This window comes from Glycine soja, chromosome 7, assembly GCF_004193775.1.
Source record: "Glycine soja cultivar W05 chromosome 7, ASM419377v2, whole genome shotgun sequence".
Classification (NCBI taxonomy): domain Eukaryota; kingdom Viridiplantae; phylum Streptophyta; class Magnoliopsida; order Fabales; family Fabaceae; genus Glycine; species Glycine soja.
This window is the reverse complement of record NC_041008.1, coordinates 17,225,620-17,252,239: the sequence shown is the minus strand read 5'-3', so window position 1 is coordinate 17,252,239 and position 26,620 is coordinate 17,225,620. Positions and strand designations below refer to the sequence as shown.

General features: G+C 32.1%; 4 protein-coding genes across 9 annotated transcripts; 2 read left to right on the top strand and 2 right to left on the bottom strand.

Annotated features, from left to right (window-relative positions):
• The first annotated feature begins 767 nt into the window (after positions 1-767).
• Positions 768-3,231, top strand: LOC114419025. 3 transcript variants are annotated; one of them, XM_028384601.1, is made up of 2 exons: positions 768-1,423; positions 2,812-3,231. In XM_028384601.1, the coding sequence occupies exon 1, from the start codon at positions 1,040-1,042 to the stop codon at positions 1,388-1,390; it is 351 nt and encodes a 116-aa protein (XP_028240402.1). In that variant the 5' UTR covers positions 768-1,039; the 3' UTR covers positions 1,391-1,423; positions 2,812-3,231. The 3 variants fall into 3 exon arrangements, with proteins under 3 accessions (XP_028240402.1, XP_028240401.1, XP_028240400.1); XM_028384600.1 differs by having other exon boundaries at positions 769-1,423; positions 2,790-3,231; XM_028384599.1 differs by having other exon boundaries at positions 772-1,423; positions 2,795-3,231.
• A 2,448-nt stretch (positions 3,232-5,679) lies between these two features.
• LOC114419023 (mRNA-capping enzyme-like) lies at positions 5,680-18,565 on the bottom strand. Of its 4 annotated transcripts, none has more exons than XM_028384595.1 (18): positions 18,195-18,565; positions 17,419-17,636; positions 15,849-15,987; positions 15,219-15,370; positions 14,863-14,946; positions 14,695-14,757; positions 13,431-13,562; positions 13,124-13,339; positions 11,900-12,019; positions 11,378-11,427; positions 9,455-9,617; positions 9,216-9,353; positions 8,397-8,507; positions 8,213-8,311; positions 7,705-7,794; positions 7,520-7,601; positions 6,553-6,680; positions 5,680-6,462 (listed from the first exon to the last, which is right to left on the bottom strand). In XM_028384595.1, exons 2-18 carry the CDS (start codon positions 17,545-17,547, stop codon positions 6,319-6,321), a joined length of 2,040 nt encoding a protein of 679 aa, XP_028240396.1. In that variant the 5' UTR covers positions 17,548-17,636; positions 18,195-18,565; the 3' UTR covers positions 5,680-6,318. The 4 variants fall into 4 exon arrangements, with proteins under 4 accessions (XP_028240396.1, XP_028240397.1, XP_028240398.1 ...); XM_028384596.1 differs by having other exon boundaries at positions 13,130-13,339; XM_028384597.1 differs by having other exon boundaries at positions 15,864-15,987.
• A 1,475-nt stretch (positions 18,566-20,040) lies between these two features.
• LOC114419022 (steroid 5-alpha-reductase DET2) lies at positions 20,041-21,137 on the top strand. Its single transcript, XM_028384594.1, has one exon. It carries the CDS (start codon positions 20,175-20,177, stop codon positions 20,964-20,966), a length of 792 nt encoding a protein of 263 aa, XP_028240395.1. The 5' UTR covers positions 20,041-20,174; the 3' UTR covers positions 20,967-21,137.
• A 691-nt stretch (positions 21,138-21,828) lies between these two features.
• Positions 21,829-23,837, bottom strand: LOC114419020. The gene is made up of 4 exons (XM_028384593.1): positions 23,495-23,837; positions 23,272-23,399; positions 22,182-22,233; positions 21,829-22,096 (listed from the first exon to the last, which is right to left on the bottom strand). The coding sequence occupies exons 2-4, from the start codon at positions 23,367-23,369 to the stop codon at positions 21,851-21,853; spliced, it is 396 nt and encodes a 131-aa protein (XP_028240394.1). The 5' UTR covers positions 23,370-23,399; positions 23,495-23,837; the 3' UTR covers positions 21,829-21,850.
• Between the last annotated feature and the right edge of the window lie 2,783 nt (positions 23,838-26,620).

Here is a 26,620-nt window from a genome sequence, read left to right as displayed (position 1 = left end):
TCCGCATTGCTTTCATTCCCTTCGAAGTGAAAACAAATGGCTTTGATCCACATTTTATGCCCGACTTATGAAACGACGACAAACATAAAAAGGCATGTCATTACTGATATACATAATGAGATGAATGAAAAGAAATAAAAAAAATTGTGTAAAAAATAATTAAAACCTTTTAATATGTTGTAATAACTATAAAAAATAAAAAATAATATGGTATTAGAACTCTGAAGTTGTAATACCAAAAAAAAAATAAAAAAAAGTTGTGATTTCAAAAGTTGTAAAAAAAAGCTACAAAGTGATAAAATTATTTATAATTTTAGTTAAAAAATAAGTAAAGTCATAATAAATATTAGGACTTCTAAGTGATATCAGTCTCTTTCGATAAATTATTCAAAAACAACCCATCTAAAAAAAGGAAAGAAAAAATACCTCTTTAATTAAAAATGCCCAAATCATACAAAAGAGAAATAAAAAAATGAAACAAAGGAGGGTGAAACGGTAAACTGAAAAAGATGAGGACAAGCTTGACGTTGATGTATACCCAAACTGCCTGCATTCGACACAAGCGCATTCACACAGCAATCAAATTGTAGCCACTGGATAAAGATCAGATGATCATAGTTTACTTTTATATAAAAAATCAGATTTAAAATCTGAACCATTCAATCTTCATCAAACAATTATAAAGCATCAACTACATGAATGTGTGTGATTATCAAGTACACTGAATCTGTCCCCTCCAACACAATCAAACATACCAACAACTAGTCCAACAACAAAAGCTCATCAAGCTACAAAACCAATCCCTTCCCTTCCTTACTCTCCTCAACAACATCACAATTCCCAACACAACACAATCTCTGACCTCTTCCTTCTGTGGTCCCCACTATCCCCAACACACCATCATCAATACTTTGCTTCCAAAAATCCTCACTTTCAGGAATCATCTCTTTCACCCCAATCCCTTCAAACTCACACCGCCATATATTTTCACCTCTTTCCCCAAGTGGGTTCTCATCAAAATCTGATTTTTTTTTTGCCTATGCTGAAAGCCATGAATTTCAGGAGCTTGGAGGAGTTCTGGGCCTTCTACGTGAACCAGCATTCGATGCCTTCCACGAGGAGGTGGCACTTTGTGGGAACGCTCTTCAGCATTTTGTTTTTGTTCTTTTCAGTTTTCTTCAGCTGGTGGTTTTTGTTCTTTGTGCCCCTTTCTGGGTATGGATGCGCCTGGTACAGTCACTTTTTTGTGGAAGGGAATGTTCCAGCCACTTTTGGACACCCCTTTTGGTCACTCTTGTGTGATTTCAAGATGTTTGGGTTGATGCTTACCGGGAAAATGGATAGAGAGATCAAGAGGCTTGGGAAAAGACCTGTGCTGCAAGTGTTCTGATTTCCATGTTTGGATTGGTCCCTTTTGTTTGAGGTGAGTTTGCATATGAACCTTTGGTAGTTATTTTAATAGTCTAACAATCTTAGCATACATGACAGTTTGTCATTAGATGAGAGTGTAAAATGTCAGTATTTACTCTCTCTCTCTCTCTCTCTCTTTCTCTCTCTGTACAGAGTGGATATCATTGTTTTTTTCATTAACTTCATTGTCTATATGGATGATTTTGCTGAAATTTATTTGCTGAATTTTCTGAAATATATGGATGATTTCATTAACTGGATGAACACCACTTGTGCGAGTGTAATGGTGCAATTTGCTGGATTAAACGACTTTGGTTTAGATACCTGGATGTTGAAATTGTGTTGATAACGCCTGCATTTTCTGAAAATCAAAGGCAATAGCATTTCCTAAGTAGACACAATGCTGTGTAAAAACTTAGAAGCAGCATTAGTTGATATTCACAATTACATATTTCAATTAGAAGTTTATGAGAATCCATTGCTCAACAGTGCAACATGATTTAATCAAAGAATCTACTCTAGATAATTCCACAAGATACTAGAAGCTTATTCTATTGGATAGTGGCGACCATCATAACCTTGAAAAGATTGCACATGAATGATGTGCTAAGATTTTACATAACTTAGTTTCTACATTACTGATGGTATTTTCCTATGAAAATTCTTTCCACAAGAGGTTCAGAAGGGTGTAATTTTCAGCTTTATATCTCTCTTTCTATGAAGGTTTGGATAAATGCGAAAGTCCCTTAGTGCATTTTCTTCTGCTTAAGTATGCTTTTATCAATGAAACCTGAAGTATTATCTTTCTGGTATAGTTTTGTAATGACCTTGCAAGATTTGAAAGAACCCTCATTTTGAATGGCATTGCAGAAGACAAACAATTTGTCTTGTTACACTTCATATTGAGAACTTCTATATCCAATTAGATAAAACAACTGTTAGAGCTACTGAATTGTCATTGGATCATCTATTAAATAGATTTATTACCTTTAAATAACTTTTGGGTTAGGGATTGTTTTAAGGCCTCTCTTTGGTGTTCTTCCCATGATTTTGAATTTCCCTTACTAGTATGCAGAGATTGAAGAGATATTTTGCACTGATGACTTTTATTTGCTTATTATTGTGTGTATTAGAGTTTGAGTATCCAGAGAGAGTTGGAAAAAGAAATTGAATTCTGAAATTGTAATTCGTTCGATTACTACCTGAATGAGTGTAGGGCAAATATTTAGCAAGCAAGAAGCTTATCGTAGATGCTTTCTTAACTATAACAGATTACCAACTGACTATTGAGTCCTAGAATGTTATATGGACATTATGTATGTTGGTTCTCTAATTTATGTTATGATTTTGAAATTTGAAATGTTTCTGACCAACACCAGTACAGGAAATTTTCAAGTGCAGATGCATTTGTTGAAGCTCATCAGTGGGGATGATGGTTCTTTGTGATTGATTGGCTTGCCAATCTTGGAGAAGGCTGTGCTATGTTAAAAATTCAATAGTACGATATGAAGTGTGCATGACACCAATCAGGTAGACTACTTCACTGATCTGGGATACCACATGTGGTCATGTGACATGCCATGGTATTTGCATGGTCTATGTGTATAGTGAAAGTTGAAACATTTGTTGCTGTTTGCTAGCAATAATTACATCTCAATTCAATAACCTACCAAAATTTTGGAGTTTCCCTGCAAATTTTGCTTATAGATGTAGTTAGCAAACTTGTTTATTGGCAAATTCATATGAAATAGATAACTAAGCAAGCAAGGATGTTAAAATGTCTTGAGAACATCTAATAAGTATATGAAAATTGATTTAGAATGTATAACCCTCCAATCTATTGAATGTTTCAACATTTTTTTTTGTAAAAAAAGCCGTAGAATGCCAACACCTTTTTTTCACTGTTTTGAATTGGTAATTATATGAAAATTGATTTAGCATGTATATAACCATTCCAATCTTTAAACATTTTTTTACTGTAAAAAAAACCATTTTTCCACTGTTCCTTGAAATGATGGCAATGGCACAAAAAGAATGCCTAACATCCAAGAAGGGAGAGGCATCAAAGAAATTTATAAAAATGTTGATTTGACTGAAGCTAGGTTTGAATCTTTAAGTAAAGTTTCAATTCAATTGAGAGGATAAATTAAATTAGAAGTGACCAATCAGATTCTTTGATAGAAATTAATTATTGCCATAGACGATAAATACTTCACTTCTATATAAGTCTTAAAATCACTTTTGCATGTCCAAATAAATTCCTATTCACATTTTCATAATTTTCAGTTGATAATCAAATGACTAAAATATACTTTTAAATATGATGTTCTTTATTATATTCCATTTGACCCTTTATCTTTTTTAAAAGTCAAAATAAATCTTTATGTTTTTAAAGTGAGTTAAAGTGATTATTCGGAAATAATGATCATTTTTTATACAATTCGATTTTTTTTTTATTAATTTAAGACATAAAATTTATCCTATTAGTAGATTGGTTTACATACAAATTATGGTATCCAATTAATATTTGAAGAAAAAAGGTCACAAATATGATGAAGATTACATGAAAAATGAGTCACTCAATTAGAAAAGACTTTAATAATGAATTTTTCAATTTTCTAGCAATGATTTTTACTTTTCTCATAATTTTCATAATATTTGACTCTAATGAGACAAGTTTTTTTTCTCGAATCAGTAAAAGAAAAAAGATATAATATTGTGTTTTAAAAATGAAAACAATTATTGATTCACAAGAATCATGTTGACTCACTTAAAAAATCATAAAGGACAAAATTTAATATTTTAAAAATAAGAAATCAAACTAAATAAAATTGAAAGCATAATAAGATTAAAAATGTATTTTAGCTTCATTAACTTAATTGATACCAAATTAGGTTAGTTAGACCATTTTACTTCAGGCGTAAATTTTTTATTAAATTCAAACTTGAAAGTATTAGTCAGTTTAATATTAGAAACTACAAAATATTTTTCTAGTCCTTAAAACTATCAAACGTCAAAAAATTTAATCCTTATATTTTTGAGTTTTAGAATCTAAATTTTTATAGGGTTAAAATGACAAATGTCAGTAAAGATAGCCAATTAGATTTTTTAATAATCATTAAAATTAATGTATACTCTGCATTAATGTTTTGGTAAAAAAAAAAACTTAGCAATTTCTTTCTCTTTAATTAGAAGTGTGTTATATCTTCTTTTTTTTAAAAAAATAAATAGAAATGTGTTCTCTATAAATAATGTAGATGACATTTATTTCTTTTCTTTAGTATATTAATTTCAACACCTTCCATTATATTATGAAAAATTCATTCTAAAATACAAATTTATATTTTAGAATGCAAGAAAGGGGCATTGTTTTGTGCACCTAGCACAATTGTTTGTGCATTCAACAAAAATAGTGAAATTTTAATTTTATCCTTTCGTAAAACTGATATAAATTGGCAAATCTATAAACCCAATACGACTTAACATCGTTTGGGTCTCATATGGATTGGTGTAAATTTTTTCAAAAATATGTTTTACAAATTAATTTAAAATTAATGATCTATGCAGGAATTGTGACTTTCGCATTATTAGTCGGACATTCTAATTAACTGAGTTAATAGATAAATTATATTATGAAATAATTAATATTGTTATATATAACAATAAAATTTCTAATATATATTTAATACACATATAAATTTAGATAATAAATTGTAACAATTTTGATCTAATAATTAATATATAAGACTTATGGATTAATGAATCCGTATTGGACTTATGAATTTACCAATTCTTATCAACTTTATGAAACTGACAAAAATAAAATTTTACCATTGTACCAATAATTGTTGTGCTAGATGTACAAAGCAATGCCCTAATGAGAGATGCAAAATATAAATAAGGGAGAGGGAGAACGGGATTCAAATGCATGTATAGATTAACAAAGTCCATGGATAAAAAACAAAAAAAAAAAAAACAAAATTAACAAAGCGCCCACTTTCTGGTTACTTAAATACATCGTTTTTTAGACGATATACCATTTTAGTTTTTAAGAAATTTGCAATTTATTTCCCTTGCTACAAATGAAATTTGTGCATGTTTAGTTCAACTTATTTTAAAGAAATAATAACTCATTTTTATTAATTTTATAAAAAATGAAGTTTTTTAATATAAAAAAAAAATAAATAAAGGCAGCCAAATATGTACTTGTTTCACACTAGAATTTCATGCTCCACTTTTGATGTTAACGTTAGCCCACGAAAATCAGAATTTTTTTTCAGTAATGTCATAATTATTTAGAAAAGAATTGAAATGAGCATTTGATCCCTTTTCCACTTCCCCTTTTCTTAATCCCATTCAAATCTTCACTCCTGACAAACATTTTCAAAACCCAACTGCCTCCCCCTACACCCTTCCAGAATACTACAACTACAATAAGTTGCTAGAGAAGAATAAGCTGCAGTGGGTTTCAGCACAGCCTAACATAATTTACAGAGAAGGCAAAATGCAGAATAACATCCGCACTGGGGAAAATGGAAAGCTCGTTAGTATTTCCCATGTTTTTATATTCACATACAGGGAAAATTCTAACCAATGAAATGGAGCTTAACCCTAACAAACAGCTACCCTTTGAACAAGTTATTACTTGAAAGAAAATGTATAAGATGATTTACACTGAGATCCTAAGCCTAACTCTACATGCATGAATTTGAGCTTTACCAACTGCAGCATCAACTAAGGAGTTGTAAGACTAACTAATTACATAATGTGAAGAACCTTTGGATGATGGCCACAGGCGGACGTCAGTAGATACTAGATACATTTGATCTTGTTTACACCTGATGTAACACTTTCCACATGCAATTCTCCCACCAATCAAAAAATTACAGGCACAGAATTTCTGATTGATTACCTTCGCCGTGCCATATTGGTGTGGATATGGGCTTTGCTATCAATTCTTATCCTGTCTGCATACAAGGGAAGGCAAATTATCTCATTTATTTCATTCAACAGGACATCCTCTGTGATATTGTCTCTTATACTTCGCATCACCTGTAATAGATCAATCGAATGGTCCAATCAAGTACAGATTGATAGACAAGAGGGAAATTAAAATGTAAAGAAGTTGGCATAGAATAGAACCTTTCTATAAGTATTAAAGTCATTTGGTGTTGATTTATCTGTTCTGATTCGCTTGAATATCCATTCCTGTCTGTCAGAATCCCAAGAACACTCAATGATCTTTCCGGAATAATGCAAGGGATCCAAACCTTCAGCAGATTTTAAAATTCCATTAAGCATTTGCAATCAATGCAACTAACTGACGAAGAATTTCCAAACAAGATGCAGACATAAAAGCAGACAACAAAGCATTATCCTGCAAAACTGAGGCACTGCTTCAAATATACACTTTTTCTGGTGGATGCTAGAATTTGGTTATAGTGATAAGAAAATCACCAACCAATCTAGACAACAAATTGGCAAATGAATATGTACCGCCCTGAGAAGCAAATAAAGCCATTACTTGATTTTAATAGAATTTTCTATTCTACAATGACGCCTGAAATCTCATTGTTGTTTAGGTGAGGAAAGAAAGGAAAAAGATAATAAAGAATTCAAATAATATTCTATTACTTGAGATTAGGAGTTTCTGAGAAATATTGCTCAAGTGTTCTGTGCACTCAGAAATCTGCATATCTGAATATTTATATAAAGAAGTGTCTGAACAAAAGCATATAGGAATGGAAAGTCAACAATCAAGGACACCTGTGCATTAGGTACATACAACAAAAATCAGCTTCACAAAGCTGTGCAAAAGATATCAAGCAGCTGTCTTAACAATATTGGTATGCTGTATTATAATGCATTACAAAATACTGAACAAATGATTCTATTTATATAAAAATTTAGGTAAAGTACTAGTATAGTATTGCTAGTCAATAAGGAAATAAAAGGAAACATGAGGGAATAAAGAACTGTTTACACTATATTTTGAAGATCTTTTAAGATATTCTAACATATTCTCTCATACACTAAATATTTTGTAGATATTATTACATCAGAATTGAATGAGTTGGACAGGTATAATATAAGTGTCTGTCTCACTGACCTTCAAATGCAACCCTATAGCCTTCCAAGAGCTTCCTTTTTCCACGTTCATACAGAAGAAGTAGCTGACAATCGTTATCAATCTGTAAACACAACTAGAAATTAGTTGGGAGCATCTGCAGCAAACTAGTAGTTTGGAGCAAGAGACATTAACCAACAAGATATGTAATAAGTTGATAATACCACCTCAAAGAGAAAATCAACTGAATTCAGCTCAGCATATTTCCACTTCAAGAGGCCTTCGTGAGTGCGAGGTATGTAAGGATCATCCCATCCCTGGTTATACATATTGTCAGTAACAACCTCGATTCACTTCAATAAAAAAGAGAAAAAGAAGAAAAACTCAGTTGCTGTAGTAAGGAGGACTTGAAATAAGATGAATGGACCAATGTATCTGAACTATGAGCTAGTCTAGGTAACAGTGGTCCTCTATGAGCCACTCTTTTACCGGACATCATTTTAAGATCACTACAGAAACCAAAAGGATATTCATTTTTATATTGAATTAGTTGCAGTAGTATGTTGACCCTGGTATGAGAGAGAATTAATGGGAAAAGGAAAAATCTTAAAAGGCTACAAACCACATGACTGAAAATAGGTGAGTTGCTGGCATGACGTTGAGCCAGAAATAAGTTATTCAGCATATCAGAAGAGCTCAACCTCATGTTTAATATAATGAAGAAATTAAACCCACCTGAAATATGAGACCATCTGCATCATGTGAGAGTTTCGGAATGAATTCGCTTAAAAGCTTTGTGACAGTAGAGAGCAGCCAAAAATCTTTTCTCCTCACCTGATAATTTTAAACATTAATAGACAAGCTAGCAGCGGAAAGTGAAGCTTAATATATACTCAGTTTTAAGGGTAGAGATGCATACCCGGAATGGCTCCATGTCATATCTATAGTAAGGATTTCTACTCTGGAACCGTTCCTGATTCCTGGGTTCAATAACTTTCTCTAGCATCTTCCACCGTTCATAAAATGGTCGCTGCACCAAGTTTGGACTAAATCATACATCGCTAGCTACACTTTGTATCAAAGAATTGACAAAAGCATGAAAGAAAACAGATTATAGAGGAAAACAATAATTTAGAAAAGATATCAAAACATTTTAAGTAATGGTTAATTAGATAATCCAATGTTGAATCAATTTAAGCACATTTCATCTATTCAGAAAATGTGACAGAAATATTCACCATCTATATATAATATATTAATATATAAATCTTAAAGTGTGCCAAGGGGGACTAGTTCAGTTGGTTGAGAAGCATATGTGAGTTATTGTAAACCCCCTAGTAGTGGACTTCAACTCCTCCCTTTGAACCAAAAAAAGAAAAATCTTAGGCCCCGCTTGGGGTGTTTTCTTGTTTTTAGTTTTGAAATTTTTAAAAATCAAAACCAGTTTTGTTTTGAGTAGAGTTTTGGTTTATTCTTTGTTTTTTTATAGTTTTTAAAAAGATGTTGCAAATTGAAGATAAAATAAGTCAACTGTTATCTTGCTCCACTATGAAATAATGTCTGCAAAAAGTTGGGTTGCATTATAGTTTGAGTATTTTTCAACCATGCAAATAAATAACAGCTAAAGGCAAGCACAAGTGATTTCCTGTTCCCAAAGTCCAAAAAGAATGAAACAATGTAGTCAAAACCAAAGTAAAAGCATCCAGCATTATGTCGTACAACTACAAATAAACCAAACCTCTATTACTGATACTCCATTGATTGCCATCAGATCATATATGAGGTATCTCCTTTCCTGCTTTTTGGAATCTGGCAATGTATCAATAATCATCTCCCCATCAAGCAATGTGAAGTGGTGTGTCTTCTCAGCCATGCCCTTGGAAGCCAAGGATATATACATATCAGTTTGTGCACCATAAAATTAAAACAGCTTAACAAACACTCTCAGAAACTTTCACTATAGATTAGCATACATACATCCTTTGTAATCCTGCAAGGAAACCTCATTTGAACCCTTCGAAAATTGAAGCTTCTATCAATCAAGTAACATCCGTCCATAGTTATTAGCATCATATATCTTGTTCCATCAGCTTTCCATGTTGCATAATAATAACGTTGTCGTAACAGTTGTAAATTCTCCCTGCATACCAAGCAATTAAATTTAACATTTAACAAATACAGAAAAACAACAAATCAATAAGAAACTGTCCTGAAAATAACTCCTGCAATCAATAAATATAATCACTATAATCACAAAACTACAACGTGTATAAATAAATGAAAGTTTGGAAGCATTTATATTCAATACACTATGCAAAAAAAGTCACTAATTGGCATAATTCTGACAAATAACTTGTTGCTATGCCCACATCTGTATGAACTCTCCATATTCCCTCCTAATCATAACTTGATTCATTTAAAGACTTACATATATAGCTATAAAAATATAAATGATGGCATCCTCCCAACCCCAAAAAAAGACAAGTATAAAACATTAAAGTAGCAAATAGTATATTCTAAAATGACAACATATTTAAAGTACAGAGCATTAAGATCTTATTTCTCCTTGACGGATCTGGTCACTGTAGGTCATATAAGGATATAGATTTTAAATTTTCTGGAAGAATATGGACTGGCTGGAGGTATATAGTTAACCACTCACTTACCTTTTGCAATTAGGATGTGGAATGTAAGACTAGTTAGGGGTCACAAATTAAAGGTTAGCTTACTTAGCCTTATTTGGTATTTTTGTTGAATATTGGGCATGTCCCAGGTCACTGGACCAATTCTAATATTAGTTTTCATGGTTTTGGTAGAAGTATAGGCTAAATTATTGTAACAATGATAATCTATGCTACAATTTGTTAAATTTGTTTGGAGGGTAACTTGTATTTATAAGGATGTTTCTTTGGCACAGGCACAACATTTGACTTGGGATAAGATTAGGCATTTGATATCTTTTTGGCATTAAGTGCATGACCTTTTAATTTTTAATTGGGTTTCATTAACAAAATATGTTAGAGGGATAGTGAATCTTTGTACCATTGAGTTTCTCTGTTTCATTGGTTATCTGTTACATTTTTTTCTTTAGGAGGATTTCTTATCATCCTTTACTTTAATTTGTTTTTCCTCTCCATGTTAATAAACTTTAAACAATATATACATACATACATATATATATATATATAATACCTCACTTATGAAAATTCAGTTCTGGGTAAATCTAGGGATATAAAATTGATTTTAATAGTATCCCCAGTGGCAAGTCACAAGTATTCACTCTACTACAGATTCAATCTTAACCTAAAAGGGATCTTAGTCTGTCTCTTGATCTCTCAAGTGATCTATCCCTCCTACCCTCTAGGCTTCTATTTATAGTAGTTGAAAGAACCATATGAACTTCTCCCCTTCCACATGCATGTTGGGGCATCATTTGGCATTTGAGTAACCCCACCACCAACGTTGAGGATCACTTCTTCCCTCTGTGGTATCAGTAACAACAATTAGCTCCAAATTCACATAATAGGTGAGTTGTTCTGTTTGACTAGGAAGGATAAAACAGTCAAGAGAGAATGGCACAGGCTCACCAAACTGAAAGAGATGAATAGAATCCAACCAATAGGGACTAAATCTGACTGTGAAGCCTAAATGAACTGACTGTGTGTTTAATTGGACCTCATGAGGGAACAGGAAGCATTACTCATTATCATACATTAAATGAAAAGGACAGAAATGCATATAAGAACCCAATGCTAACCACCAACATAATCATATGTTTGGTTAGCATAAAAGCATGCTATATGAAAGTATAGTGGCTAAAGAACTAGCAGCCAGAGGTTTACTGCTTGGTTATCATAACATATCACAGTATAGTGCATTATTGGCACAGATAAGTTGGACCTGTTTAAAGAAACTGGGTGTGACCCTGGAAATTGCATGTGCCCTCTGGCCTGCACCATAAGAAATAGTAAGACGGCAATCTATAACAAACATCAGAGGTACATTAAGCAGGCAAAGCCAAACCATAAAAAGTGAAAATAGAAGCAAAATCATGTCATCAGCAACTAAGATAAATATAATATGAAGCATGATAGAACACAGAATTCAACAAGAATATATGTATCTGATTTATTTCATGAACAAGGAAAACTTTATAATGTTAAACCTAGAGAAAAAGAGAAAATTTACAGAACAAAGGGTTGATTGATTTGCTGTCTGAAAAATGGCTTCAAGCTGTTGTGTGACTTGGTCCATATTCACTTGCTGTTTTAGTTTGTTATCTTTTATATTAGGAGTTGTACTTGACACAATCTTATGCACAAATTCAAGTTTATATACAGACACACATAAATATGTATGCATGCATGTTTAAGTGTAATTTTGCATTTTAGCATGATCTTACAACCCGTGTCATGATCTTACCCCAACACCTAGTTTGAGTGTTCGAAAGCAGAACTGACGAAATGCATCTTGCTGATCATTAGGTATCTCATCTCCCAAAACATCATCATTTCTCATTATAGTGTCAGTCACATGATTCTCCTAGGAAAATAGGAAAGATATCAATATTTAATTAGCTTCAGAAAAAATCATCTAATGTAGAAAAACTAGTTAAACACTTGGTTCAAGAATTGATGGTATCACCGACAGACCAAATGAAAAAAAAAAAAGCTTCACGTTAGAAGTCTTATTGACAGACATCAAGAAAATATGTAGCATTGCCTTCTATGACGTATGAAACTTCAATGATTATAGTGCATTTGATAGGAGTGAAAATGGACAAGGAAAAGATAAAATGGTGGAAAAACAGGGGTGAATGACTTATTCGAAAATCACATAATTTTTCCACCGCCCATTTTTATCTAAAAGGAATTTACTAGACAGAAAAAGAAGGAAGTACAAATAAGAGGAGGTTAAGATAATCCCCAAAACAAAGAAGAGGACATGGAGAACAGTATAGAAGTCAAGAATGTAACAAGGTAGTCCAATCTCTCTGCAATGGAACGGGAAGAAACCATCTACAATGAGATGCTGCAAATACAAACTAGGGTAGAAGCTCAATTTCGTTCTAGTCAAATCAAGTACATCAAAGAACAACGCAAACAAGCACTGCCACCAAATGTTAGCCCTTGATTCTTCCAAAATCTTCAAAACAAACCAACAGAATCTGCTCAAAGTGAAGGGGACAACCAATAGGCATCCAACACATCAGATAACATATTTCAAAGGAACTTAACCACTCTACAACATCAGACCACTGTAGTGCAGTGAATACCCCCCACACAAAAAAAAAAACCTTTTGAAAGTTATACTTTTACATTTTTTTTTCAAAAGAAAACCTTCAAGTTGGTCCCTGAAACAACTTTTTTCCTTTCTTTGGTTGCCCCCAGGATAAATCCCAAGCTCCACCCAATTTGAATCAAAACTAGAGAATTGCTAACCACTTAACGAGGAAAAGGACTAGATCTGAAAGGAGTTTCGCATTTCTAAATTAGCTTCTCAAGAAGAATCCTTTCCTTATTAGGAGAATTAGTAAGAAATAGGAAACAAGACTAACATGAAAACACAACAGAAGTTCAACAACCTATTCATATAGTATGAGATATCAATAAATGCCAAAATATTAGAATTCACTTTCAATATTACCCATACATGCAAAGGAGAGCCTGGTACTCCATCATCATCATCATCTGGCATTGCTTCACCATTTAGATCAACAAGTTCAGGAGTTCTCTTCCACTCGGGGGTAGGAGGACAAACTATCATTTCAGGCTTTTTTTCATGATAAAATGCATACAATGCATCAATGTACTCAGGTTTATAGATTCCCGGAGGGCGTGCATCAGAAAATATTTTTATTGCCTGCAGAATAATCAAATCAAAAGTATAAATACTTGACTTAAATCACATCTTTAACAGAGATATTAAATCATATGGTAACTCCAACACTGACCTGAGTAACAGACATTGACATTGAGCGCATCAGATAATGGATGATCATGTATCCTGTACGATTATGACCATGTGTACAATGAACAAGTATATGCTTCCTCGAGTGTTTTTGACGTAATAGAAATTGCATAACCTGGAGTTGAAAATAGTTAAAAACTTGTGAATAAAATGATGTAGCTCTAATATAAAACATCTATTTCTCCTCTCCAAAAAGGACAAAGCATTCGTGATTTTTTTTTTTTTTTAATTTCAAAATACATATCAGATAAGCAGCCAAAAATCACATCACATGTGAGGATAAAAATATAAAATGATGTTAACCTTTAATAAGATATTCTCCCTCCAGTCCTTATCATAAGGCCCAAATTAGAAGTGATGCTTGGTTCTTTTTATATGACCCAATCCATAATGTCATATGCATTAATTATTTTTTCACAAACTACCCTTAATTATGATTCATTTTCTTGAGTTCAATAAATAGTAAATGAAATACATTAATGCCTTGGGTTCTTTGGAAGTTTAGCTTTGTCTTGTATAAAGAGCATTTTGGGAACCTTACTATGACTATTCACATGCATAGCCAATAAAAATTAAAGTAATAAATATATTAGTGGTGAAAGATATTAAAGGAATTAAAACTAATAATAATATTTATATAAAAAGAAGAATAAAAGTATGCCTCATTAATATTAGGGATAATTTTGGGAAAAAAATATATAATTTAAGACAAAATTAATACTACTAACAAAACTAACTAATTTTCTTAATTATTTATTAGAATCAGATAATAAAAAAGAATGATATTTTAGAAGGAATAAAAAAGGTGCAGATGGTATAACAATAATAATACTAACTAAACTAACTAATTTTCTTAATCTTGCTAAATTAGTTAATTGGGTCTTATAAAAAGGACCAGAGGGAGTATAAAATTAAGATATAAAATCAAATAATTATCAATTAGATAATAAAAACAAACAATATTTAGAAGGGGAAAAAAGAGCAGATGGTATAACAATGAAATTTGCAAGCATATAATATTCTACAGAAAATGTTAAAAAAGTTGTAAAAGAAAATATGAAATCAATACATCACATAGTTTCGAAGGTATCAGAAATATTCACTTCTGCAGCATGTTTATGAGGTAATGTAAGTGCTTAATCATGTAAAGAGTAACAAGCTAGCCTACCCGAGAAAAAGAAATAGATGCCACATTCTTAAAAATAACTCAGGAAGATTACAACAATATGATTAAGAAAGAAACAAACCTCATAGACAAAATGATTAACAGATAAATTATCAGGTACAGAATCACGGCCCTTGCATTGAATCTAAATCACAACAATGATCTTCAAATGTAAGGACAAGAAAGAGGAGTGACAGTTTTAAAGACATAATTAGAAGAATTAGTTGGTGAGCAAAGGTGCACTACAAACCTTAACATACTTGATACCCTCTTTCTTTAAATCTGCTACTGAATAGTATCGAGAAGTATTCGTCAAATCAATTACCAGATCAAGCTGCAAGGCAACACAATAGAGTAATAAACTGTACAAAAAGGAAAAACAAACAATGATACAATATATACTATGCTGCTGAAGAGGATTAGCAAAGATAGTAATTAAAAAAAAAACTAGATTGTATAATTCTCTTTTATCTTGTTTTCTAAGAATCTAGAAATCCCTTTCATTTAGATCACTCTTGCACTTAAAATTAAATAAAAAGGAAGAGGAAACAGATTAAACTATTAAAGTATTATGAAACATTAAACTTTTGAATAAAGTCTAGTTACCTTTCTCCCTAAAACTCTCTGTTGATGTATCACTTGTTTAAATGAGTATCTTTTACCAGGAATGATGTCATCATTGAATGATTCACCAAGTGGAACCTTGGATGGTATCATGCAATAAATTTCCTGGCCAAATGAAGGGCAATCCAACCAACCTGCAAGTAAATAATAAAATGATAATACTTTCCTTTACAGCCATCTTAATCTATCCCAAAGTATATTGTGAATATATCAAATGATTGAAGAAAAAATAGCAATCCAACAGCATTTCATAAATAGAACATGCTCTAATATAATGCATTAGCCATTTTGTTGTATCACAGAACCTCCACTCAGTACCATAAGAACACAGGCTGCTTGTAACTTTAACAAAATAGCATGCTAAATTTTATTTACCCTGAAACAAATTTTAGACTAAATTAAGCAAAAAAAACATGTGACATGCAATAAAATATCCTACAGAATAGTCCAACATAAGTATAGAAATGGAATAGTACTAAGAGCTATCTGAATTTCCCAATTCAGCAAACAATAGCATTATTTGAAAATATTGTTAAAATAAAATATGAATGAAATGCCATTATTAATTACAACTGGCAAAAGTGCGAGTTGACCACAGAAAAAAATCCTTACCGGGAGGAAGCTTACTTCTATCATATGATTTAAGAATCTTAGTATGAAATAACTGATCATGTCCAGGTGATTGTGATACTTGCACAGGTTTGTCATCTGAATGTTCTCTTTTCAACTTTCTTTTTCTTTCTTCACATTCCTAAAAAGAAGCAGGAACTCAGTAATTGTGTTAAAGGCGAGACTTTAAAACGTAAACTACATTTGATTACTTCTGGAACCCATAAAATCTGAGGAAAATGTGGCATAGATATGATTGTAAGGCTAAAAATAAATCTTGTCAAAGACTCCAACCAGTTCTGATTACAAATTAAGGTACCAAAGACCCAATTCCAGGATTGTAAATTTTTCTCTTTATTTTAATGTTTTCTATCAATAGGTCGTTGGAATCATATCAAATCATAAGAATCTAATAACTATAAACATCTACTAATGCGTCTATAGAATCAGCTTAGTTGATTTTCATTGTGGGCATAGTTATCAATCTCAGATAGCAACTCATAGCAGCTAACTTTGAAAACACTAGCAGGAAGCAGAATGACCACTATTTTAAATATTATAATACAAACTAAATAACTTATCCTACACATAAATACCCGAAAAACAAAAATTAAGGAAATTCATGAAAAATAATAGGTCACAATTTACACACAGTCACCATCAGCCTAGGAGCAATAAGGTCAAAGTAATCAAGTCATAAAATGAAGGATGATGGTAAAATTAATAGAAAAAGAACCTAACAATTGCAGTTCATGGAAAATGGCAGAAAACCAAAACATGCATGGCGACCACAAAAGTGGATGGAGTTGCAATCATGGATATGAGCAATTCTGCAACTAGTACTCCTACAGAAGCTATTTAACAACAGTGGAATATAGCATAAAAAATAGTCCTTGAAAGTGTGAAGAAATGTAATAGGAGTCAAAACAGAAGTAGCTTTCGTAGAATATTTTACCAAAAAAAATTATGTTCCAGGGGTAAAAATGGGTTTTTGAAGCCTCTGTCATGGTAGTGTTGCTATATCATGCGATAAGTGGCTATTTTGGCTGCTATTGAAAAAACCACTCCACTATTTGAATTCCATGGCTGCTCCACTCCATTATCCCGCTATGGCACACTATTGACTATTATGATTTCAAGATATATGATTTCATTCCTTCCAAGTTTCCAACAGCTCTTTACAAAAATTATAAATTATATAAATTGATCTTTGTATTCTTGTTTCATGACAAGGGATGGGTAGCATCCAATTTTACAATTTCTATCCAGCATCCCCAATATTAAAATTTAGTATCCAGCTTTGCATAAAAAATATAATTCTTCATAATTCATATAACCGAATACTATAATCAAGTCAATTTAACATTAAAATGACATGTCAAATTGAAATTAAAGGTCTCAAGTCTCAACGAAACCCAATAAAAATCCTATATGGAAGTAACGTTATATGAACTATAGCAATAAATGAGAAACTATCATCACAGCAGTCAACGACACCATGAATCAAAGCCAACTTAGACCACGATGACATAATCAAGTCAAAGAAGATGCATAAAAATAAAGGAGAGGATACCTGGTGAGCAATATCAACTGCAGATTCCACACGCTCTTCTGGTGTACGGTACTCTTCAACCTGGCGGCCAAAATCATCTTCATCGTCCTCTGGCACAGGTGAGGCATTCAAATCCACAGCAACTATCATTATGCAGCTCCAAGCAACATTCGCCCACCAGAGTACAATTCAAATAACACGTAACTATCTACATACGGTAGTGCCTATAATCCTCCTACCTGTACCACCATTAAAACAGCAACCCTAGTATTAAGCCAGCATGCCTCAACAAGATTTCTTACAAACAAATGAAAGGCAATTTCTACTAGCTTACTGTTCAAACATCACGGTTTTAAATTGTGGTCACAGTTTCATCATGATACTCGATGTTAAAAGAAATTGCAGACAAATGCGGCAAACACAACCACAATTTTGGCCACAGTCACTCCAAAATCCTTCAAGTTGCAGCCAAAATCACGGTTGCGGACTATTTTCAAAAACCTTGTCAAACATCATAATTATCTAATTCTCCTAACACAGCGCGAAAAAAAAAATACTCCAACTCAGTTAACCAAAACCCAATCTTTAAAAAAATAAATAAATAAATACTCTGCTTCTCTCTCTCTCTCTCACACACACACACACACACTCATTCTCACTCTGTCATATCCTCCCTACTCTGAGAAGCAGCACAGTTTCAACTCAAAGCTGGCGAAATTCAACTCAACATTCTCAACCGAAGCACAAGAACTCGCAAAATTAAACAAGAGCGTGGAAGAGTAGCAAACGCAACGCACCTCAGCAAGCAAACGAAATAAACAACGAATTCCCTTCGCAGAACCAAATTCCGCGCACGAAACAACAATCCCTACTTCGTGCGAGGGTGAAAACCGAATCTGGTTCGATCACAATGAGTGAACGGAACTCTCTCTGTTACGCAGTGAATGGAATTGGCATGAAGGAAGAGCAAAAAACCCTACAAGAATTATGGCGCAAAACGCTTCTCCCTCGTCATGGTGTCGAAACTCCAAACCCTAGAGAGAGAGGTGTTTGTTCGTTCATTGGATTAGTGAAAGAAGTAAGGAGTTAGCTTTGTTTTGTTTGTTGCCGCTGGGAGAAAGAGAGTGACAGACGAAGCCAACAGTGGACGAAGAAATATAAACTAAAAAGCAATTCGAAATTTGTCAGTTAGAAAGCAAATTTCATATTATATAGTAGTATAAAAAAAGTTATTATAGTACGTTAATTAATACAACTCGATTCACATGATGATATAAGATTTGGATGTTACAAGCCAACAATTTATTTAATAACAATATTTTATATAACTTTTTTTTAGTTCAGTTATCATTATTTACCATAAGCTACATTAATCATTTAATCTAATGGCTTAAGATATATTGTAATCTCTAATTCAGCATAAAAGAAATTAGCATATTAATATATTACTGTAATTTACCATATTATCCACAGAGGCGGATCCATGTTCTAGACTTTACAGGTAATTGTCCCACCAGAATTTTTTTTCTACATGAATATATTTAATAGTTTTTTCCATAAAAAATTATTATGCAAAACAATTTTTAAAATGAATGTACAAATTTATAAGAGAATCAAGTTGATATTAATTTTATCACTTTATCTTTATAATATTTTATTATATATTACAATAAAAAGTCATAAAACATTTTAAAAATACCTAAAAAAATATAATTTATAAAAAATAATTTTTTATTATGACATTATGAATTTTATAGAAACTTGTAATATTTTTCTTGTCTGAAAATATTTTAGTAAAAATCCCAACTAAAGGAATTTTTTTATCTGTCACTAATTATACCTATGTTCTTTCAGACGGCATACTATTATATTATTATGTATAATATTAATATTAATACCTAATCACTTTAAATATAACTCTAATACATATATTTTTGTTAGGTTAATTAAATTTTTAGTTTCCTAATTTTTTTATCAACTTTTAATCTCCTATTATTTCTTTTTTGTCAACATTTTTTGTCCCCTAAATTTTTATATCTAATAAATGCAATTTAGGGAACCCATTTTTGAGTTTATTTTTTCTTGTTAATTGTCCTTAATGTCACATTATAATTAAACAAGCCATGCACATTTTATTCTAATGTTATAATTTTAAGCAACCTTAAATGACTAGCCTTAAAATAACAAGATTTTTTTTAAAAAAAATAACAAGTAATTACTGCTTATAGCAACAACAAATCTTAATCTTAAATAATCCAACATGACACTCAAATAAATCTGCTTCAATGAAAAAAAAATTAAACAAAGATATCATAAAACAAGTAACTCGTATTTGGTCCCCAAATTTTTTTAAAAAATTTAATTTAATCCTAAAACTTTTTTAAAATAAATCAATTTGATTATCAAATTATTTTAAATGATTTAATTTTGTCTTTAAATTTTAAAAAATTTAAAAATCAAATTAATTTATTTTTAAGAATTTGAGAACCAAGTTAAACCTTTTAAAAATTTAGAGAACAAATTTTATTTTTAAGACTTTAACTATGAAATTAAACCTTTTAAAAATTAAGAAATCAAATTAATAATGAAGCCCTTTAGGTTATTTTTCTCTCACTTCCATCATTATAAATTAATATATGCTGGTGAGACCTGGTTGTGAGCAAACCTCACATATTTTCGTCCATTACCACTTCCACTTTTCCTCTCTCTCGTTTTGGTCACTCCAAAGTCCAAATCGATCACTCTTCACTCTCATTATTCCCAACCCAACAACAACAATGATCCCAGAACACTACTCCGACTCATCTCTCTTCCACAGCTCCCTCCTTACCCTCTTCCTAATCGCACCCCCCACCTTCCTCTCCCTCACCTTCCTCCAGGCCCCCTACGGCAAGCACCACAGGCCCGGCTGGGGGCCCAACCTCCCTCCCCCCTTAGCCTGGCTCCTCATGGAAAGCCCAACCCTCTGGCTCACCCTCCTCCTCTTCCCACTGGGCCTCCACTCCCACAACCCCAAAGCCCAGGTCCTCATCACCCCCTTCCTAATCCACTACTTCAACCGCACCATCCTCTACCCTCTCCACCTCCTCCTCACTCCTTCAAAGAAAACCACACCGGGCTTCCCCCTCAGCGTAGCCCTAATGGCATTCGCCTTCAACGTTCTCAATTCCTACCTCCAGGCCCGAACGGTCTCTCACTACAACAATCACTATGATGACTCGGGCTTTTTCTGGTTCCGGTTTTTGTGTGGGCTTTTGGTGTTTTTATTGGGGATGGGGATTAATGTATGGGCTGATAGGGTTTTGTTGCGGCTCAAGAGCGAGGGAAAGGGCTACGTGGTGCCGCGCGGTGGGTTGTTCGAGCTCGTGGCGTGTCCGAATTACTTTGGGGAGATTGTCGAGTGGCTCGGCTGGGCCGTGATGACTTGGTCATGGGCCGGGCTGGGCTTTTTTGTTTACACTTTTGCGAATTTGGGTCCAAGGGCCCGGGCCAACCGTAGGTGGTATTTGGAGAAGTTTGGGGAGGATTATCCAAAGGAGAGAAAGGCTGTTATTCCTTACTTGTATTGAGTTTTTTTTTAATGATTTTCTTTTATTGGATTTGGAATTGGGAATGTGGGTAAAATGATGAATAATTGAATGTGGTGATGAATGATGCAATGCAGCTCAACTTGCTTAATGTGAGGTCAAGGATTTTTTTCTTCTTCTTAATTATCAATTTGGTTTCTAAATTATTTAAAATGCGGTTTCCAATTTTTAAAATGTTCTAATTCCTTTGATTGTTAAAATTGTCTGATTTAGGTCCTTCTGTTCAATTTATTTTTTCTTTCTATATTGTTCTGTGTTGCTTATAGCTGACTAGCTACTTCATAACACTGCTACTTCAAAGGACAAAAAATGGATTAAAAAAACTCTTGAAGTTGTTTTTCAATCAAAATTGACAAATGATTTCATCAATCTTTCATAGTGCGTTTGAGGTGGCAGTGAGGAGAGGAGGGGAAATTAAATTAAAGTTTTACTGTGAATACGAAACAACCCGTTCCTACTCTGAAAAAATCCCATTTTCTTTAACGTGATTTTAAAGAAGTCACCATGATTTTTAGGATATCCAAACAGACTACTAAAATATGTTCCTACACTGAGGTTTTAGCTGTAACATAAGATTTTTAGGGTGTCCAATTGATTGAAATTTTTCACCATATCTAGAAATGTGATAAAACTGTCATTATGACAGAAATTTAAAACCTTAATTTTCTTATTGATATAATTGACAACGATTATTTAGATGAAATAACGATTTTAATTGGATACCAACATAAATACATATTTTAGGTCTAAGTTATGCCCTTCTTCAAAATTCTCAGCTTTTGTGTATCTTTAACATACGTGTAAGATTGTGGAAGATAGTATATTAGACAATAAAGTACTATTAATTCGTTTCTGACAAAGATAAATTAATGTTTGAGATTTTTATCAATATAGGACGAATGACATAATTTATGGATTGGTATTTCATTGATTTTAAGTATGAAGAGAAGGTCACTATCATAGTGTGTTGTTTTCTTTGTGCTATATGCAAATCTGACAGATTTGATTAACCAGCATGATGCCTTTACTAATGGAATCTGTAGTGTAGTCTGTACAATTTTTGACAATATTTGTAACACCATCTGCAAGTTGTAATTTGCACAATTCAGTGGCTGTAATATTCAATTTAAAAAAGAAATTAGTTAAGCATAAAAATATTATGAATTGGAAGAGTCAAAGTACTGGCATCGTATATGCCTTTGGAGAAGCTTTAGCGGTCTTCGACAAGATTGCTGCACATGCCTCTGGACTAAATCATGTAATGAATAAAGGTCAAACCAGCAGAACAGAACAGAACAGAAAGACTTTTTCAAGTAGTCAAGTCAACCATCTCTCTCACACACAGAGAGACCATTAAAGTTTATAAGAACTTGGCTTCTGCTGATACTGTTTTTATAATTTTTATGAAATAAATTTATAATTAAATATTAATATAACTGTTATAGGATATTATTTTAAATAGACAAGGAAAACTTAAAAAGTAACAACAGAAAAATCATTCAGACAGACCATTTGAGCGTATTTTTACTAATTGGTCAAAGTTTGTGTTGCTTTTTTAATTTTTCCTGTTGTGCACAACACACTGACCAATATCATCACTCATAGTCTCTATGTCTCACACTATCCAATGTTGTCAGTCACACTCTCAGTACAGCATACCTTTATAAGGCTTTAAGTGTGGCGGGAAAAACGATTTCACAGAGGAATTCAATTGCACTGGGCACACAAATTAAACTTTAATCCTTTGATATAAAAGCTTTTCACACAATTATCAATTTATCTTTTGCATAAAATTTGACTAGATTAAAACGGAAAAGTGACTTAAATATTATTTCTTTTACTCTCTAATTTTCTTTTTTTTAAAAATACATCCTCTTAATTCTAAACAACAGCTTCAATGTCATTAAACTAATATTAATTATTTGATATAGATAAATATATAATACCTTTAATATAAAATTTAAAATTAAAATAATTATTACAATATTATACAATTTGTGGAAACAGTTGAATTTGCATTTCAGAGACAAAGATATACTATAAGCTACCAAGTCACAGGATGTTTGTCGCAAAAGAATTGCCGACATGAATGACAATCAGGCTTAACTAATTTGACACAGCTAACTCAGTGTGGGCTAAAAATATGCTATATATTCAATCTTGCAAGTGACAATCAGAGAGAAGCATGATGGCAATTTTCTCATGAGAACTCTTATCATCATCAGTTTGCTCATTCAAGTAATCCAGTTTTCTTAAGAACAAAACTTATTTGTTATAGCAGCCAAACCTGCTGGTACTTAGTTTCCAATAAGAGAATCTGATCACTGAAGTCCTGTCCAGTTTCGTTCGCCATCTTCCGCACCTGTTTCCATCCATAAATACCATTCCTATTAGCCCATTAGCATTCAGCACAACCTCCATGAATCAGACAATTACAACATATTCATTCTCACTCAAGCAAACAAAGCACACACCAACACAACACACTGAGAGAGTAAGTTAGAAGTTACATCAATGATCTTCTTTTGCAGATCAACAAGAGGCTTTTCAAAATCCAAAGTGACAGGCTTTGGCTTCTCCTTGAGTGGCTTGAACTGGGAAAGGTGGCTCAGCACCTCACCTTTCACATTGGGATCAGGGTTAGCAGGCCAAAGATATTCATGCTTCTTCACCTTCCTCAGCTTAGCAGCAACTGTAAAATCCTCCTCTTCAAAACCAACTTTCCCTTCCCCAAGGTTCTCAAAGGAACACCATTGAAACTGCTGGTTGAACTCCTCAGAAAATCCGAAGCAGAAGCACCAGCAAGAGATGCCGAAGAAGCAGCCATGTTTCCCCTTCAAACTCAGTCCCCCAAATCAGAAAAATCTAAAAACAGAACCAAAAACACAAGAAACCCAGAATAAGATCACAAAAACCAACACTCAATAAGGAAATAAAGAGACAAAATCAACAAGACCCAGAAAGGGAATTCGAAAAAAGAGTGAGAGAAGACAACAACTTTATCTCGATTCAAAAGAAAGAAAGAAAGAAAGAAGCTAAAAAACAAATCTTGTCATGAACCCATTTAAGTTACTTAACTAATCCCCAGTTTCACAAAATTCAAGCAACATTGAGCAAGAGTTTCAAATTCCCACAATCAAAAGAAACCATAAACAATTCATTCAGAACTCATTAAACAAGCTCCTGAAATTAAGGAGACTAAACTCCATTCTCTAGGAGCAAAAGGGGGAGGGGAGTTTTGAAGGAAAATTACCAGGGAGAAGTTGAAGATCCAGACAGAGGGAGAGAAAGAGAGGACTAAGTGCAATCTAATCAGATCTAATGGTGAGAGAAAGAGAATGTGCGATATAATGGGTATGTTTGAGTGAAATAGCTTCGTAGAGATCGTCAATGAAAGAGAAGAGAAGAGGAAAAGGAAAAAGTTGTTGTTTGTTGCAGGGGAGTGGAAGGCAAAGGAAAGAGATTGGAGTTTTGTTGTTCAAAGGAAAGAGCCAAACACCACCAAAGTGATGGAGGCAATACTTAGTGCAAGTCACACAACACAACATGTTACACTATACACATAAAGCTATGGAAATTTTAAGTCGACCTATTTATTATTAAATTTGAGGGTTTATTTATTTTATGCGATGTGATTGAAAAATTTTATGTTGTAATTGAATTAAAAATGATTCTAAATTTAATTTTTAAAGTAATTACTATATAAATAAGCAACCTTATTAGATAATAAATAGTATATTGTTGGGCAATTGTATTCTTTTTTTAATGGAATTATGTTTTAGATTCTTCAATTTTATGTTAACTTTGATTTGTTATTACATCCTAAAAACAATAGTTTTGGTCTTACTTGTTGAATTTCATCTCTCTTTATAGAACTTAAGGCATATTTGGTGGTCATGATATGATATTTTTTTTATAATTATTATAATTAAGTTTTTGGCTCATCAATTGGAATTCCATGTATTACCACAAATTTTTCTGGAATTAATTCTCAGTCTCAAGCTTAATTAGACTTAAAGTTTATTCTCCATTCCTAAGGATATATTTTGCAAGAAGCAAACTAAGTCATTCCCATAAACTTAACATATGTTGTTAATTGAGTTACATCCATTAAGTAACTATGATATTAATAAGATAAAATACTTATTATATCTTGTTTTAATCATGATGCACTAAGGAAAAAGATTTACTTATCTTATTGGCTAACTTATAATATATTATTTTATTAAGAGATAGTTGAGTTAAAAAATAATATAATATGATAGTTGTCATCTCCCTTTATTGTCATCACCATTAGTGGTATTATTATCATAATTATTTTCATTGTGGTCATTATTGTCATCACTGCTTTGTTGTCACCATTATCATCATCACAATCACAATCACCACTATCATCATCTATTATTATCTAAAAGTAACACTAATATTATTCAATAGAGTAAATATTGGATAGGATTAAAATGTATTGAGATAAAATTATATGCGCTAAAATCAATTTTAACCAAAAACTAAGACACTCAAAAGTTTATCAAATTTTTACACTATCATAATATTTTAATGAAAATTTAAATTTAATTTTTTTTGGTTTAATAAATTTTAAATTTGGGATAAATTTAATTTTTTACACTATCATAATGTCTTAAAAACATCTACACTATTATAGCAAAATAAAATTTTATTAGTTAAATTAAATTTTCAAATATTTTAATTTTTATAAATTATGTGTCTTTTAAAAATTTAAATACCCTTCTAAAATATTAAATAATTTATATTCGGATATAAGAATGTCTCTGACCAGCATCACTACTGGATAGATTAGAACGGTTAATGTGTGTTTGTATAGTTGTGCTCATCTTCTCCGTACACGTGCCTGCTGTTCCAGTGCCTTCTTTTACTTACTTTTTTAATTATCAAAGTAACAACTTCATAAAAGGCAACTTATACCCACAAGATATCGTAATAAATTGAATTTATTAGCAACATAGATCGTGTTCTCTATTATACTCAGCAAATATTCATATATTGCAACAATGCTTTTAAATTTAAGAAAATATAACATAAATTTAGGGAAATGTTCAGGAAAAAAATATTTATAAGAACTAAAAAGAAGGAAAAACATTTAAAGTTATAATCTCTACATAATTAATTTAATTAAAAATTAAAAAAAATATGAACTAAAAGAAAATATTTAAAAGTATAAAAAGATATGTATTATCAATATGGTTGAGTGTTTATATTGTGTAATGTTTTCTTAAATCGGAAGCTAAGAGAAAAACTTGAACTGATGGGGAAGAAAAAGTTAATGAAAGTCAAAATACGTCGCTATGTTTGGTGGTCTGCTAATTCAGTCTCATTTGAACTGAAACTTCTTAGTTCTTAATGAATTGCAAATATTTTACTAATAATTTAAAAACTATAAACATCCAATTCCAAAGTTTGAAACCTTTAATTTAAAACTTTCTTAAAAACTAATTTAACTAATAAAATATTGTTTTAAATTTTAATAGTAATTTATTGAAAAAATAATTAATGTACCGAATATTGTCTTGGAAAGACATTTCATTCCGATTCTTGTTATCTTATATTGTTATTCTACTACCAAACAAGACATAAAACTTTCCATTACCTAAGGAAAA

What these genes read in the sequence shown, in the direction of transcription:
- LOC114419025 (XM_028384601.1), top strand. Translation starts at nt 1,040, where the DNA reads ATGCTGAAAGCCATGAATTTCAGGAGCTTGGAGGAGTTCTGGGCCTTC.
- LOC114419023 (XM_028384595.1), bottom strand. Translation starts at nt 17,547, where the DNA reads ATGATAGTTGCTGTGGATTTGAATGCCTCACCTGTGCCAGAGGACGAT. An exon ending in AGGGTATCAAGTATGTTAAG is followed by an intron (nt 14,758 to 14,862) that starts GTTTGTAGTGCA and finishes GTTGTGATTTAG; the next exon opens with ATTCAATGCAAGGGCCGTGA. An exon ending in CTTGCAGGATTACAAAGGAT is followed by an intron (nt 9,354 to 9,454) that starts GTATGTATGCTA and finishes TTGGCTTCCAAG; the next exon opens with GGCATGGCTGAGAAGACACA.
- LOC114419022 (XM_028384594.1), top strand. Translation starts at nt 20,175, where the DNA reads ATGATCCCAGAACACTACTCCGACTCATCTCTCTTCCACAGCTCCCTC.
- LOC114419020 (XM_028384593.1), bottom strand. Translation starts at nt 23,369, where the DNA reads ATGGTATTTATGGATGGAAACAGGTGCGGAAGATGGCGAACGAAACTG. An exon ending in TGGAAACTAAGTACCAGCAG is followed by an intron (nt 22,234 to 23,271) that starts GTTTGGCTGCTA and finishes TACATGATTTAG; the next exon opens with TCCAGAGGCATGTGCAGCAA. An exon ending in CCGCTAAAGCTTCTCCAAAG is followed by an intron (nt 22,097 to 22,181) that starts GCATATACGATG and finishes TGAATATTACAG; the next exon opens with CCACTGAATTGTGCAAATTA.